General features: G+C 31.0%; 1 protein-coding gene across 1 annotated transcript in view; it reads right to left on the bottom strand.

The window, feature by feature from the left end:
- The window catches only part of LOC139754777 (serine/threonine-protein kinase Kist-like), a 33,828-nt gene that overhangs the window by 9,779 nt on the left and 8,190 nt on the right, over positions 1 to 15,859 (bottom strand). Inside the window, exons 3-5 of the mRNA XM_071672561.1 lie at positions 3,936 to 4,081; positions 2,912 to 3,059; positions 1,349 to 1,503 (exon numbers count right to left, since the gene is read on the bottom strand). Coding sequence (XP_071528662.1) covers positions 1,349 to 1,503; positions 2,912 to 3,059; positions 3,936 to 4,081 — 449 coding nt within the window. The remainder of the gene's footprint in view (positions 1 to 1,348; positions 1,504 to 2,911; positions 3,060 to 3,935; positions 4,082 to 15,859) is intronic.

Raw genomic sequence — 15,859 nt, 5'->3', positions numbered from 1 at the left:
TGTGTGTATGTGCGTATGTATGTGTATGTGTGTGTATGTGTATATGTATATATATATGTATATTATCCCTGGGGATAGGGGTGAAAGAATACTTCCCACGTATTCCTCGCGTGTCGTAGAAAGCGACTAGAGGGGACGGGAGCGGGGGGCCAGAAATCCTCCCCTCCTTGTATTAACTTTCTAAAATGGGAAACAGATTATTATTAATATTATTATTATTATCATTATTATTATTATCATCATCATCATTATCATTATTATTATCATCCACATCATATAACCCCAGAACCCAGTTTTCTGAAAGGTCTCTTGTGGCTTCAATAACAGAACCACTCTGTATACAACCTGACTGCACAATAGCTTGAGGCAGACTGAGACTGAAACAAAACAAATCTACCCCACGCTACTAAAAAAAAGTGTGATATGAAATGCACATGATGCAGCGTTTGAGATTTCTTAAAATGTCTTATATTTTCATCAAGTAATGTACTGAATTATCACTTGTCAAGTCTGTTAAATCTAAAATCAATTATATAGGGGTCTGATAAATCAAGGGTTTACTGTATCAAGAGAATGAGAGGAAAGGTCAACAAAGAGGACATATGTGTCAGAAATGGAGGGAAGGAGAGGCAGAAGACCAAATTGGAGGTGGAAGATTGGAGTGAAAAAGACTTTGAGTGATTGGGGCCTAGACATCCAAGAGGGTGAGAGGCGTAAAAGGAAAAGAGTGAATCGGAACAATGTGGTATACAGGAGTAGACATGCTGTTAATGGACTGAACCAAGGCATGTGAAACGTCTGGGGTAAATCATGGAAAGGTCTGTGGGGCCTGGATGTGGATAGGGAGCTGTGGATTTTGTGCATAAATATGACAGCTACAGACTGAGTATGAACGAATGTGGCCTTTTTTGTCAATTATCCTGGTGCTACCTCGCTGAAGCAGGAGGTAGTGATGCTGTTTCCTGAGGGGTTCTCACCTCTCTAAGGAAGAGAAAGCCTGAATTCTCACCTGAAAGCAAGAAAATGTGGGGACACACATGATTTCTAGGTGCACTGGGCACTCTAAACAAACAAACAGGTGGCTACTTCATGATTCACTTAACCAGTGCCTTACTTCATTCAGGAGATAATGACCCAAAAAATGGATCTAGAATACCCCAGGAACCATGCCATTTCCATGCCCAGATACCTACAGATTGTAATCCAGGCCAAAGGAGAGATGACAAAGTACTAGAAATGTAAGTGTGACATCACCTTTGAAAATGCATGGGGAGGCGGACAAGGTTTTCATGTATACACTGTACAAATGAAAACTCAAAAAATAATGACTTACCTCCTCAAGCCTTACCTGCACTTTGTACTGTGTGGAAAAAATTTTCTGTTGTGGTGAAACTCACACCAAAGTCTACAAGTTTGAAGGTGGCTGTCTGAGTATCCCAAATGATGTTTGGTGGCTTAAGGTCAGCATGAACAACACCATTGTCATGAAGGTACTTCAGGCCCCTGAGAGTGTGAACAATTAATCAACATTTATATAAATGGAGAAAGTGCACTATCATTACCAAACAAAAGAGTGGCACTGTCCTCTGCTTCACAGAAGGGTAGACTGAGGATGTTTCAGCCAGAGGGGCAGTCTGGAATACTGCATTCCTGAGAAAATCAAAGAGGGTTTCAACTAGCTTCCTATGTAAGCAGACAAGTTCTAAGTGATGAAATAGAAAGCAACCTGGCAAATTACCTCAAAAGAAGTGACGTGATTCTTTGTATAAATTTTTCTCTCAAAACCCAAGAGGTTTTAATACAAACTTAAGTGTTAGTGCACTGGGAATGCCATGAATAATAAAATTACATATTGTACCTTAATTTTGTACTTAAAGTTTCTTGTTAGAGTTTGCTTAATGCATCATGAATGTTCTGGTGTTGCTCAAAGCTTTTTTTTTTTTTCAAGACTTACAGATGCATTAAGATGCATTACAATTTAAATGATGCATTCATGGTTGATGTATAGTAGAAAATCCTGCCAGGTGAGAGGGAAAGTTTATCGAATACAAGATTTGTATAATGTAACAAAGGTCTAGTAAAATTTTAAGCAATTTTTTTATCTTTTCCCTAGGGATACATGAAAAAGAATACTTCTCTCATATTCCTTGTGTGTTATATAAGATGACTAACAAGGGGGCATGAACTGGGGGATGGAAACTCTCCTCCTCTTGTATTCAAATTTCTAAAAGTTGGAACAGAAGGAGTTAAGTGAGGAGAGTTCATCTTTATCAAAGGGTCTTGCTGAGGCATCTGAAACACTGTGGATGTAGCCAGAGTGAGTAGAAGGGAGAGATAGGCAGTATGCTCAAGACGTGGACTCTGGATATCCCAGTTCTGAGTGAAACAAAGCTAAAAGTAAAGGGGGAAGAATGGTCTGGGAATGTCATAGGGGTAAAGTCAGCAGGAGAGGAACAGAGCAAAGGATGGGGTAGCTCTTCTGTTGAAGAAAGAGTTCTGGAAATTACCTATTTGTTTTACACTTGTGGGGCTCCATCTCTTGAACACTCTACTGTCATGCAACCTCTTGAATTTATGTATGCTGAATGTGTAAGAGGGTATGGGTATAAGCCCCAGGCTGATACTGCCTGGGGATAGTGAGGGTTAACAGCAAGTTAGCTATGCCAAAGTGTAGCTGAAAGATCAACTGAACTCAAGACTAGTAAGTGTTAGGTGGCAGCTGGCTGTGAAGAAGGCAACAATTAAAATGTCTGGCTTTCCATTTTGTGGTATATATGCTGCTTACAACCTAGGCATGTAAGAGGCATGTGTACCTAAAATTCTTTATCAAATTAAAAAAATCTTTATTTGCAAGCTCTATTCAGTCCTGCAATGTACTGAAGATTTCATCTGACAAGTGTATGAAACCCACCTGAGAATGTGTGCTGCCAAGGTAATAATGAGCCATGGTGAGCAAGTGCGATCCTCATGATAAATTAGTACACTGCGTATAGTGTGACTCAATAACTCCTGCACCAGAACGTCTCTTCCTTGCCACTGAAACTCTCCAATGTGTTTAACTGAAAAAGTTCAGTATCTTATTTATTATATCAACATCAGTAAAGGCATATTTTTAAACATGAAATAATTCAACAGAGTGAATGAAAAGAACATGTGAAGAAAAAGCGAATATCAAAGTTATAAAACTTTATAAAAACTTTCTCATATCATATTATGTGATGAATCTATGATATTCATCTAAGCATGGCATGTTCTAAGAAGGAAAACTGTCAATAATGTTTCATAGTAGAGATTCTACATATTGTGTAAATGCTTGCCATTATGTTATACAGTTTATTTTGTTGTGTAAACAAGGTCGGATGAGTGCTAAGTAATCAAAATGGGTAAGTGGTCAGATTCATGTCATGTGTGCCAGGTGGTCCTGGTCAGCAGGTTAGTGTGACAAAAGTGCATCTGTTGTGGAAGAATGTTAGAGGTAGTGAATTAGGGGTTTTATTGATTGGTTGCAGATGCTGTGAAAGTTGAAAAGGTGAAGCGTGTTTAAGAATAGTTCATCTCACAAATCAAGGGAAAGCACGGTGACTTAGGCAGGTGGGTGTTAAAATATCCATGACGAAAAGTGGAACTAAACAAAGTAATATGAATGGCATCGTCAGCTAACCTGCACCAGACAATTTTCAATGAGAACTAACTACATCTATCTTCTTTCTTCCCTTACATAGTTGTTCACAGCTCAGTAATTCAAACATCTTTTCTAAAGGAAAAGTTGTTAATGTTTATGTCAATAAAGTGCAATGAAGGTAAATATTTACCCTTAATCATGAAAGAAAAGCTGTGATATATTTTCATTTGCTCTGGGAATGATAATACAAAATTTAGTCTATACTAATGATAGGAGAGAAAGAAAAGAACAGTAATAATCAACATGATAATACCAACAGGAGCCCCAGGGGTGGATAGGGCATTGAGAAACTTCAGCTCACGCTGAAGTGCTCCCTCGTATTCCTGGTGTCGACGGAACACTTTCAATGCCACTTCCTCTCCCGTTGAACAATCTTCACCTTCATAAACTTCGCAACATCTGTTGAGGTATGACAGCTTAAAAATTTTTAATGTAAGTCTGTACAGCAAGTTACTTGACATATCTAAAGCAGCGTCATTTTAATTTCCAACATTCACTTCAGTCACAGAATATTCTTTCATTTCTGTAACATTTAGAGCCTGGTTTAATGAATATTACTTTATATAATTGTAAGAGGTCTCCTTTACAATGATATACAATAATATAGCTTGCTTCTCCTATGATATCTATCCAAACCTACAGAATTTCACCCTCCACCATAGGTGCTTTTTCTGAATTTTTTTGAACAAATAGATTTTCCTGAAAATTTCAGCATAGATGCTTTTACGTCTGCTGAATAAGAATCAGTGGTCAGAACCTTAAAATTCGTGTAATTAGTCGAGTAATTAGCATATTAAGATGATTATAATTAACTTTAAGTATGTAATTAAGCGCTTAATTTTACGAAATGCAGCCTTTTGACTCGATATCCTTAATCACGATATAGAATTGAACTTATGCCCACATTTTCATTGAAATCTGAAGAAGTTGAAAATCTGAGCAAAATATTATCCAAAGGGATACCCTTGGATTTTTCTTGATTTTTTTTTTTAAATAATTTTCCTGATAATTTTAGCATAGATGTTTTTACATCTGCTGAATAAGAATCTGTGGTCAAAACCTTAAAATTCGTGTAATTAATGGATAATATTTTCCTCAGATTTTCAACTTCTTCACATTTTAATGAAAATGTCGGTATAAGTGTTATTCTATATGGTGATGAAGGATATCGAGTCAAAAGACTGCATTTCGTAAAATTAAGTGCTTAATTACATACTTAAGATTAATTACAATTATCTTAATATGATAATTACTCAACTAATTACACGAATCGTAAGGTTTTGACCACAGATTCTTATTCAGCAGACGTAAAAGCATCTATGCTGAAATTTACAGGAAAATCTATTTCTTCAAAAAAATCAAGAAAAATATTTTGCTCAGATTTTCAACTCCTTCAGATTTTAATGAAAATCTGGGAATATGTGGTAATCTATATGGTGATGAAGGATATCGAGGAAAAAGACTGCATTTCGTAAAATTAAGCGCTTAATTACATAGTTAAGAGTAATTATAATTATATCAATATGCTAATTACTCGGCTAATTACTCGAATTTTAAGGTTTTGACCACAGATTCTTCTTCAGCACACGTAAAAGCATCTATGCTGAATTTTCAGGAAAATCTATTTCTTCAAAAAAATAAAGAAAAATATTTTGCTCAGATTTTCAACTTCTTCAGATTTTAATGAAAATCTCGGTATACGTGCTATTCTATATGGTGATTAAGGATATCGAGTCAAAATAAAGTATTTCGTAAAATTAAGCGTTTAATTACATATTTAAGATTAATTATAATTATTTTAAACTGCTAATTACTCGACTAATTACACGAATTTTAAGGTTTTGACCACAGATTCTTATTCAGAAGATGTAAAAGCATGTATGCTGGAATTTTCAGGAAAATCTATTTTTTCAAAAAAATCAAGAAAAATCCAAGGATAATATTTTGTTCAGATTTTCAACTTCACATTTTAATGAAAATGTCGGTATGAATGCTATTCTATATGGTGATTAAGGAGTGAAAAGACCGCATTTCGTAGAATTAAGAGATTAATTACATACTTAAGAGTAATTATAATTATCTTAATATGCTAATTACTGGACTAATTACACGAATTTTAAGGTTTTGACCACAGATTCTTATTCAGCAGACGTAAAAGCATCTATTCTGAAATTTTCAGGAAAATCTATTTTTTCAAAAAAATCAAGAAAAATATTTTGCTCAGATTTTCAACTTATTCAGATTTTAATGAAAATCTGGGCATATGTGGTAATCTATATGGTGATGAAGGATATCGAGGCAAAAGACTGCATTTCGAAAAATTAAGCGCTTAATTACATAGTTAAGTGTAATTATAATTATATCAATATGCTTATTACTCGGCTAATTACTCGAATTTTAAGGTTTGACAACAGATTCTTATTCAGCAGACGTAAAAACATCTATGCCGAAATTTTCAGGAAAATCTATTTTTTCAAAAAAATCAAGAAAACTTTTGCTCAGATTTTCAACTTCTTTAGATTTTAATGACAATCTGGGAATATGTGGTAATCTATATGGTGATGAAGGATATCGAGTCAAAAGACTGCATTTCGTAAAATTAAGCGTTTAATTACATAGTTAATATTAATTATAATTATATCAATATGCTAATTACGCCACTAGTTATTCGAATTTTAAGGTTTTGACCACAGATTCTTATTCAGCAGACGTAAAAGCATCTATACTGGAATTTTCAGGAAAATCTATTTTTTCAAAAAAATCAAGTAAAATCCAATATTTTGCTCAGATTTTCAACTTCTTCACATTTTAATGAAAATGTCGGTATAAATGCTATTCTACATGGTGATTAAGGATATCGAGTCAAAAGACCGCATTTCGTAAAATTAAGAGATTTATTACATACTTAAGAGTAATTATAATTATATTAATATGCTAATTACTCGACTAATTACACGAATTTTAAGGTTTTGACCACAGATTCTTATTCAGCAGACGTAAAAGCATCTATGCTCAAATTTTCAGGAAAATCTATTTTTTCAAAAAAAATAAAAATATTTTGCTCAGATTTTCAACTTATTCAGATTTTAATGAAAATCTGGGAATATATGGTAATCTATATGGTGATCAAGGATATCGAGCCAAAAGACTGCATTTCGTAAAATTAAGTACTTAATTACATAGTTAATATTAAATATAATTATATCAATATCCTAATTACTCATCTAATTACTCGAATTTTAAGATTTTGACCACAGATTCTTATTCAGCAGACGTAAAAGCATCTATGCTGGAATTTTCAGGAAAATCAGATTTGCAACTTCTTCACATTTTAATGAAAATGTCGGTATAAATGCTATTCTATATGGTGATTAAGGATATCGAGTCAAAAGACTGCATTTCGTAAAATTAAGAGCTTAATTACATGCTTAAGATTAATTACAATTATCTTCATATGCTAATTACTCGACTAATTACACGAATCTTAAGGTTTTGGCCATAAATTCTTATTCAGCAGACGTAAGAGCATCTATGCTGAAATTCTCAGGAAAATCTATTTTTTCAAAAAAATCAAGATAAATATTTTGCTCAGATTTTCAACTTATTCAGATTTTAATGAAAATCTGGGAATATGTGGTAATCTATATGGTGATGAAGGATATCGAGGCAAAAGACTGCATTTCGTAAAATTAAGCGCTTAATTACATAGTTAAGAGTAATTATAATTATATCAATATGCTAATTACTCGTCTAATTACTCGAATTTTAAGATTTTGACCACAGATTCTTATTCAGCAGACGTAAAAGCATCTATGCTGGAATTTTCAGGAAAATCTATTTTTTCAAAAAAATCAAGAAAAATCCAAGGCTATTGCCTTGGATAATATTTTGCTCAGATTTTCAACTTCTTCACATTTTAATGAAAATGTCGGTATAAGTGCTATTCTATATGGTGATGAAGGATATCGAGTCAAAATAAAGTATTTCGTAAAATTAAGCGCTTAATTACATATTTAAGATTAATTATAATTATCTTAATATGCTAATTACTCGACTAATTACACGAATTTTAAGGTTTTAACCACAGATTCTTATTCAGCAGACGTAAAAGCAAATATGCTAGAAGTTTCAGGAAAATCTATTTTTTCAAAAAAATCAAGAAAATATTTTGCTCATATTTTCAACTTCTTCACATTTTAATGAAAATGTCGGTATAAATGCTATTCTATATGGTGATTAAGGATATCGAGTCAAAAGACCGCATTTCGTAAAATTAAGAGATTAATTACATACTTAGGAGTAATTATAATTATCTTAATATGCTAATTACTCGACTAATTACACGAATTTTAAGGTTTTGACCACAGATTCTTATTCAGCAGACGTAAAAGCATCTATGCTCAGATTTTCAATAAAATCTATTTTTTCAAAAAAATCAAGAAAAATCCAAGGCTATTGCCTTGGATAATATTTTGCTCAGATTTTCAACTTCTTCACATTTTAATGAAAATGTCGGTATAAATGCTATTCTATATGGTGATTAAGGATATCGAGTCAAAAGACTGCATTTCGTAAAATAAAGTGCTTAATTACATGCTTAAGATTAATTACAATTATCTTCATATGCTAATTACTCGACTAATTACACGAATATTAAGGTTTTGACCATAGACTTTTATTCAGCACACGTAAGAGCATCTATGCTGAAATTCTCAGGAAAATCTATTTTTTCAAAAAAATCAAGAAAAATATTTTGCTCAGATTTTCAACTTATTCAGATTTTAATGAAAATCTGGGAATATGTGGTAATCTATATGGTGATGAAGGATATCGAGGCAAAAGACTGCATTTCGTAAAATTAAGCGCTTAATTACATAGTTAAGAGTAATCATAATTATATCAATATGCTAATTACTCGACTAATTACACGAATTTTAAGGTTTTGACCACAGATTCTTATTCAGCAGACGTAAAAGCATCTATGCTGGAATTTTCAGGAAAATCTATTTCTTCAATAAAATCAAGAAAAATCCAAGGCTATTGCCTTGGATAATATTTTGCTCAGATTTTCAACTTCTTCACATTTTAATGAAAATGTTGGTATAAGTGCTATTCTATATGGTGATGAAGGATATCGAGTCAAAAGACCGCATTTCGTAAAATTAAGAGGTTAATTACATACTTAAGAGTAATTATAATTATATTAATATGCTAATTACTCAACTAATTACACGAATTTTAAGGTTTTGACCACAGATTCTTATTCAGCAGACGTAAAAGCATCTATGCTCAAATTTTCAGGAAAATATATTTTTTCAATAAAATCAAGAAAATATTTTGCTCAGATTTTCAACTTCTTCAGATTTTAATGAAAATCTGGGAATATATGGTAATCTATATGGTGATGAAGGATATCGAACCAAAAGACTGCATTTCGTAAAATTAAGTGCTTAATTACATAGTTAATATTAAATATCATTATATCAATATCCTAATTACTCGTCTAATTACTCGAATTTTCAGATTTTGACCACAGATTCTTATTCAGCAGATGTAAAAGCATCTATGCTGGAATTTTCAGGAAAATCTATTTCTTCAATAAAATCAAGAAAAATCCAAGGCTATTGCCTTGGATAATATTTTGCTCAGATTTTCAACTTCTTCACATTTTAATGAAAATGTCGGTATAAGTGCTATTCTATATGGTGATGAAGGATATCGAGTCAAAATAAAGTATTTCGTAAAATTAAGCGCTTAATTACATATTTAAGATTAATTATAATTATCTTAACATGCTAATTACTCGACTAATTACACGAATTTTAAGGTTTTGACCACAGATTCTTATTCAGCAGACGTAAAAGCAAATATGCTGGAAGTTTCAGGAAAATCTATTTTTTCAAAAAAATCAAGAAAATATTTTGCTCATATTTTCAACTTCTTCACATTTTAATGAAAATGTCGGTATAAATGCTATTCTATATGGTGATTAAGGATATCGAGTCAAAAGACCGCATTTCGTAAAATTAAGAGATTAATTACATACTTAGGAGTAATTATAATTATCTTAATATGCTAATTACTCGACTAATTACACGAATTTTAAGGTTTTGACCACAGATTCTTATTCAGCAGACGTAAAAGCATCTATGCTCAGATTTTCAATAAAATCTATTTTTTCAAAAAAATCAAGAAAAATCCAAGGCTATTGCCTTGGATAATATTTTGCTCAGATTTTCAACTTCTTCACATTTTAATGAAAATGTCGGTATAAATGCTATTCTATATGGTGATTAAGGATGTCGAGTCAAAAGACTGCATTTCGTAAAATTAAGTGCTTAATTACATGCTTAAGATTAATTACAATTATCTTCATATGCTAATTACTCGACTAATTACACGAATATTAAGGTTTTGACCATAGATTTTATTCAGCAGACGTAAGAGCATCTATGCTGAAATTCTCAAGAAAATCTATTTTTTCAAAAAAATCAAGAAAAATATTTTGCTCAGATTTTCAACTTATTCAGATTTTAATGAAAATCTGGGAATATGTGGTAATCTATATGGTGATGAAGGATATCGAGGCAAAAGACTGCATTTCGTAAAATTAAGCGCTTAATTACATAGTTAAGAGTAATCATAATTATATCAATATGCTAATTACTCGACTAATTACACGAATTTTAAGGTTTTGACCACAGATTCTTATTCAGCAGACGTAAAAGCATCTATGCTGGAATTTTCAGGAAAATCTATTTCTTCAATAAAATCAAGAAAAATCCAAGGCTATTGCCTTGGATAATATTTTGCTCAGATTTTCAACTTCTTCACATTTTAATGAAAATGTCGGTATAAGTGCTATTCTATATGGTGATGAAGGATATCGAGTCAAAATAAAGTATTTCGTAAAATTAAGCGCTTAATTACATATTTAAGATTAATTATAGTTATCTTAGCATGCTAATTACTCGACTAATTACACGAATTTTAAGGTTTTGACCACAGATTCTTATTCAGTAGACGTAAAAGCAAATATGCTGGAAGTTTCAGGAAAATCTACTTTTTCAAAAAAATCAAGAAAATATTTTGGTCATATTTTCAACTTCTTCACATTTTAATGAAAATGTCGGTATAAATGCTATTCTATATGGTGATTAAGGATATCGAGTCAAAAGACCGCATTTCGTAAAATTAAGAGATTAATTACATACTTAGGAGTAATTATAATTATCTTAATATGCTAATTACTCGACTAATTACACGAATTTTAAGGTTTTGACCACAGATTCTTATTCAGCAGACGTAAAAGCATCTATGCTCAGTTTTTCAATAAAATCTATTTTTTCAAAAAAATCAAGAAAAATCCAAGGCTTGGATAATATTTTGCTCAGATTTTCAACTTCTTCACATTTTAATGAAAATGTCGGTATAAATGCTATTCTATATGGTGATTAAGGATATCGAGTCAAAAGACTGCATTTCGTAAAATAAAGTGCTTAATTACATGCTTAAGATTAATTACAATTATCTTCATATGCTAATTACTCGACTAATTACACGAATATTAAGGTTTTGACCATAGACTTTTATTCAGCACACGTAAGAGCATCTATGCTGAAATTCTCAGGAAAATCTATTTTTTCAAAAAAATCAAGAAAAATATTTTGCTCAGATTTTCAACTTATTCAGATTTTAATGAAAATCTGGGAATATGTGGTAATCTATATGGTGATGAAGGATATCGAGGCAAAAGACTGCATTTCGTAAAATTAAGCGCTTAATTACATAGTTAAGAGTAATCATAATTATATCAATATGCTAATTACTCGACTAATTACACGAATTTTAAGGTTTTGACCACAGATTCTTATTCAGCAGACGTAAAAGCATCTATGCTGGAATTTTCAGGAAAATCTATTTCTTCAATAAAATCAAGAAAAATCCAAGGCTATTGCCTTGGATAATATTTTGCTCAGATTTTCAACTTCTTCACATTTTAATGAAAATGTCGGTATAAGTGCTATTCTATATGGTGATGAAGGATATCGAGTCAAAATAAAGTATTTCGTAAAATTAAGCGCTTAATTACATATTTAAGATTAATTATAATTATCTTAACATGCTAATTACTCGACTAATTACACGAATTTTAAGGTTTTGACCACAGATTCTTATTCAGCAGACGTAAAAGCAAATATGCTGGAAGTTTCAGGAAAATCTATTTTTTCAAAAAAATCAAGAAAATATTTTGCTCATATTTTCAACTTCTTCACATTTTAATGAAAATGTCGGTATAAATGCTATTCTATATGGTGATTAAGGATATCGAGTCAAAAGACCGCATTTCGTAAAATTAAGAGATTAATTACATACTTAGGAGTAATTATAATTATCTTAATATGCTAATTACTCGACTAATTACACGAATTTTAAGGTTTTGACCACAGATTCTTATTCAGCAGACGTAAAAGCATCTATGCTCAGATTTTCAATAAAATCTATTTTTTCAAAAAAATCAAGAAAAATCCAAGGCTATTGCCTTGGATAATATTTTGCTCAGATTTTCAACTTCTTCACATTTTAATGAAAATGTCGGTATAAATGCTATTCTATATGGTGATTAAGGATATCGAGTCAAAAGACTGCATTTCGTAAAATTAAGTGCTTAATTACATGCTTAAGATTAATTACAATTATCTTCATATGCTAATTACTCGACTAATTACACGAATATTAAGGTTTTGACCATAGACTTTTATTCAGCAGACGTAAGAGCATCTATGCTGAAATTCTCAGGAAAATCTATTTTTTCAAAAAAATCAAGAAAAATATTTTGCTCAGATTTTCAACTTATTCAGATTTTAATGAAAATCTGGGAATATGTGGTAATCTATATGGTGATGAAGGATATCGAGGCAAAAGACTGCATTTCGTAAAATTAAGCGCTTAATTACATAGTTAAGAGTAATTATAATTATATCAATATGCTAATTACTCGACTAATTACACGAATTTTAAGGTTTTGACCACAGATTCTTATTCAGCAGACGTAAAAGCATCTATGCTGGAATTTTCAGGAAAATCTATTTTTTCAAAAAAATCAAGAAAAATCCAAGGCTATTGCCTTGGATAATATTTTGCTCAGATTTTCAACTTCTTCACATTTTAATGAAAATGTCGGTATAAATGCTATTCTATATGGTGATTAAGGATATCGAGTCAAAAGACTGCATTTCGTAAAATTAAGTGCTTAATTACATGCTTAAGATTAATTACAATTATCTTCATATGCTAATTACTCGACTGATTACACAAATCTTAAGGTTTTGACCACAGATTCTTATTCAGCAGACGTAAGAGCATATATGCTGAAATTCTCAGGAAAATCTATTTATTCAAATAAATCAAGAAAAATATTTTGCTCAGATTTTCAACTTCTTCAGATTTTAATGAAAATCTGGGAATATATGGTAATCTATATGGTGATGAAGGATATCGAGCCAAAAGACTGCATTTCGTAAAATTAAGCGCTTAATTACATAGTTATATTAAATTATTATATCATATCCATGTATACGATTTTAGTTGACCACAGATTCTATTCAGCAGACGAAGATCTATGCTGAATTCAGAATTATTTTTCAAAAATCAGAAAAACAGCTATAGCCTTGGATAATATTTTGCTAGATTCAACTTCTTCACATTTTATGAAAATGTCGTAATGCTATTATATGGTGATTAGGATATCGAGTCAAAAGACCATTTCGTAAAATAGTTTATACATCTTAGATATAAATATTATATGCTAATACTCACTATTACAATTAGGTTTTCCAAGATTATTCAGCAGACGTAAGCAATGCGAATTTCAGGAAATTTTTCAAAAATCAAGAAATTTTTGCTCAATTTTCAACTTCAGATTAATGAATTGGGAAATGGTAATTATTGGTGATGAAGGATATCGAGCAAGACTGCATTCGTAAATTAGCGTTATACTATTAAGATATATAATTATATCAATATGTATTCTCTCTATCTCGAATAAAATCAAGAAAAATCCATGGATATTTTGCTCAGATTTTCAACTTCTTCAGATTTTAATGAAAATGTCGGTATAAGTGCTATTCTATATGGTGATTAAGGATATCGAGTCAAAAGACAGCATTTCGTAAAATTAAGTGCTTAATTACATATTTAAGATTAATTATAATTATCTTAATATGCTAATTACTCGACTAATTACACGAATTTTAAGGTTTTGACCACAGATTCTTATTCAGCAGACGTAAAAGCATCTATGCTGAAATTTTCAGGAAAATCTATTTCTTCAAAAAAATCAAGAAAAGTAATATTTTGCTCAGATTTTCAACTTCTTCAGATTTTAATGAAAATCTGGGAATATGTGGTAATCTATATGGTGATGAAGGATATCGAGGCAAAAGACTGCATTTCGTAAAATTAAGCGCTTAATTACATAGTTAAGAGTAATTATAATTATATCAATATGCTAATTACTCGACTAATTACTCGAATTTTAAGGTTTTGACCACAGATTCTTATTCAGCAGACGCAAAAGAGTCTATGCTCGAATTTTCATGAAAATCTATTTTTTCAAAAAAATCAAGAAAAATCCTAGGCTATAGCCTTGGATAATATTTTGCTCAGATTTTCAACTTCTTCACATTTTAATGAAAATGTCGGTATAAGTGCTATTCTATATGGTGATTAAGGATATCGAGTCAAAAGACCGCATTTCGTAAAATTAAGAGTTTATTTACATACTTAAGAGTAATTATAATTATGTTAATATGCTAATTACTCGACTAATTAAACGAATTTTAAGGTTTTCATCACAGATTCTTATTCAGCAGACGTAAAAGCATCTATGCTGAAAATTTCAGGAAAATCTATTTCTTCAAAAAAATCAAGAAAAATATTTTGCTCATATTTTCAACTTCTTCAGATTTTAATGAAAATCTGGGAATATGTGGTAATCTATATGGTGATGAAGGATATCGAGCCAAAAGACTGCATTTCGTAAAATTAAGCGCTTAATTACATAGTTAATATTAAATATAATTATATCAATATGCTAATTACTCTACTAATTACTCGAATTTTAAGGTTTTGACCACAGATTCTTATTCAGCAGACGTAAAAGCATCTATGCTGAAATTTTCAGGAAAATCTATTTTTTCAAAAAATCAAGAATAATATTTTGCTCAGATTGTCAACTTCTTCAGATTTTAATGAAAATCTGGGAATATGTGGCAATCTATATGGTGATGAAGGATATCGAGCCAAAAGACTGCATTTCGTAAAATTAAGCGCTTAATCATATAGTTAATATAAACATAATTATATCAATATGCTAATTACTCGACTAATTACTCGAATTTTAAAGTTTTGACAACAGATTCTTATTCAGTAGACGTAAAAGCATCTATGCTGAAATTTTGAAAATATATTTTTTCAAAAAAATAGAAAATTAAGAAAAATACCACGTATTCCCAGATTTTCATTGAAATCTGAAGAAGTTGAAAATCTGAGCAAAATATTATCCAAGGCTATAGCCCAGGATTTTCTTTTATTTTTTGACCAAATAGATTTTCCTGAAAATTTCAGCATTGATGCTTTTACGTGTGCTGAATAAGAATCTGTGGTCAAAACCTTAAAATTCGTGTAATTAGTCGAGTAATTAGCATATTAAGATAGTTATAATTAATCTTAAATATGTAATTAAGCACTTAATTTTACGAAATGCGGTCTCTTGACTCGATATCCTTAATCACCATATAGAATAGCACTTATACCCACATTTTCATTAAAATCTGAAGTTGAAAATCCGAGCAAAATATAATCCTTGGATTTTTCTTGATTTTTTTGAAAAGATAGATTTTCCTGAAAAATTCAGCATAGATGCTTTTACGTCTGCTGAATAAGAATCTGTGGTCAAAACCTTAAATTTGAGTAATTAGTCGAGTAATTAGCATATTGATATAATTACAATTAATATCAACTGTAATTAAGCGCTTAATTTTATGAAATGCAGTCTTTTGACTCGATATCCTTAAGCACCATATAGAATACAACATATTCCCAGATTTTCTTGATTTTACGTCTGCTGAATAAGAATCTGTGGTCAAAACCTTAAAATTCGTGTAATTAGACGAG

Source organism: Panulirus ornatus, chromosome 2, assembly GCF_036320965.1.
Source record: "Panulirus ornatus isolate Po-2019 chromosome 2, ASM3632096v1, whole genome shotgun sequence".
NCBI lineage: Eukaryota > Metazoa > Arthropoda > Malacostraca > Decapoda > Palinuridae > Panulirus > Panulirus ornatus.
Note: the sequence above shows the minus strand (reverse complement) of the source record. Positions and strands in the feature narration are given on the sequence as shown.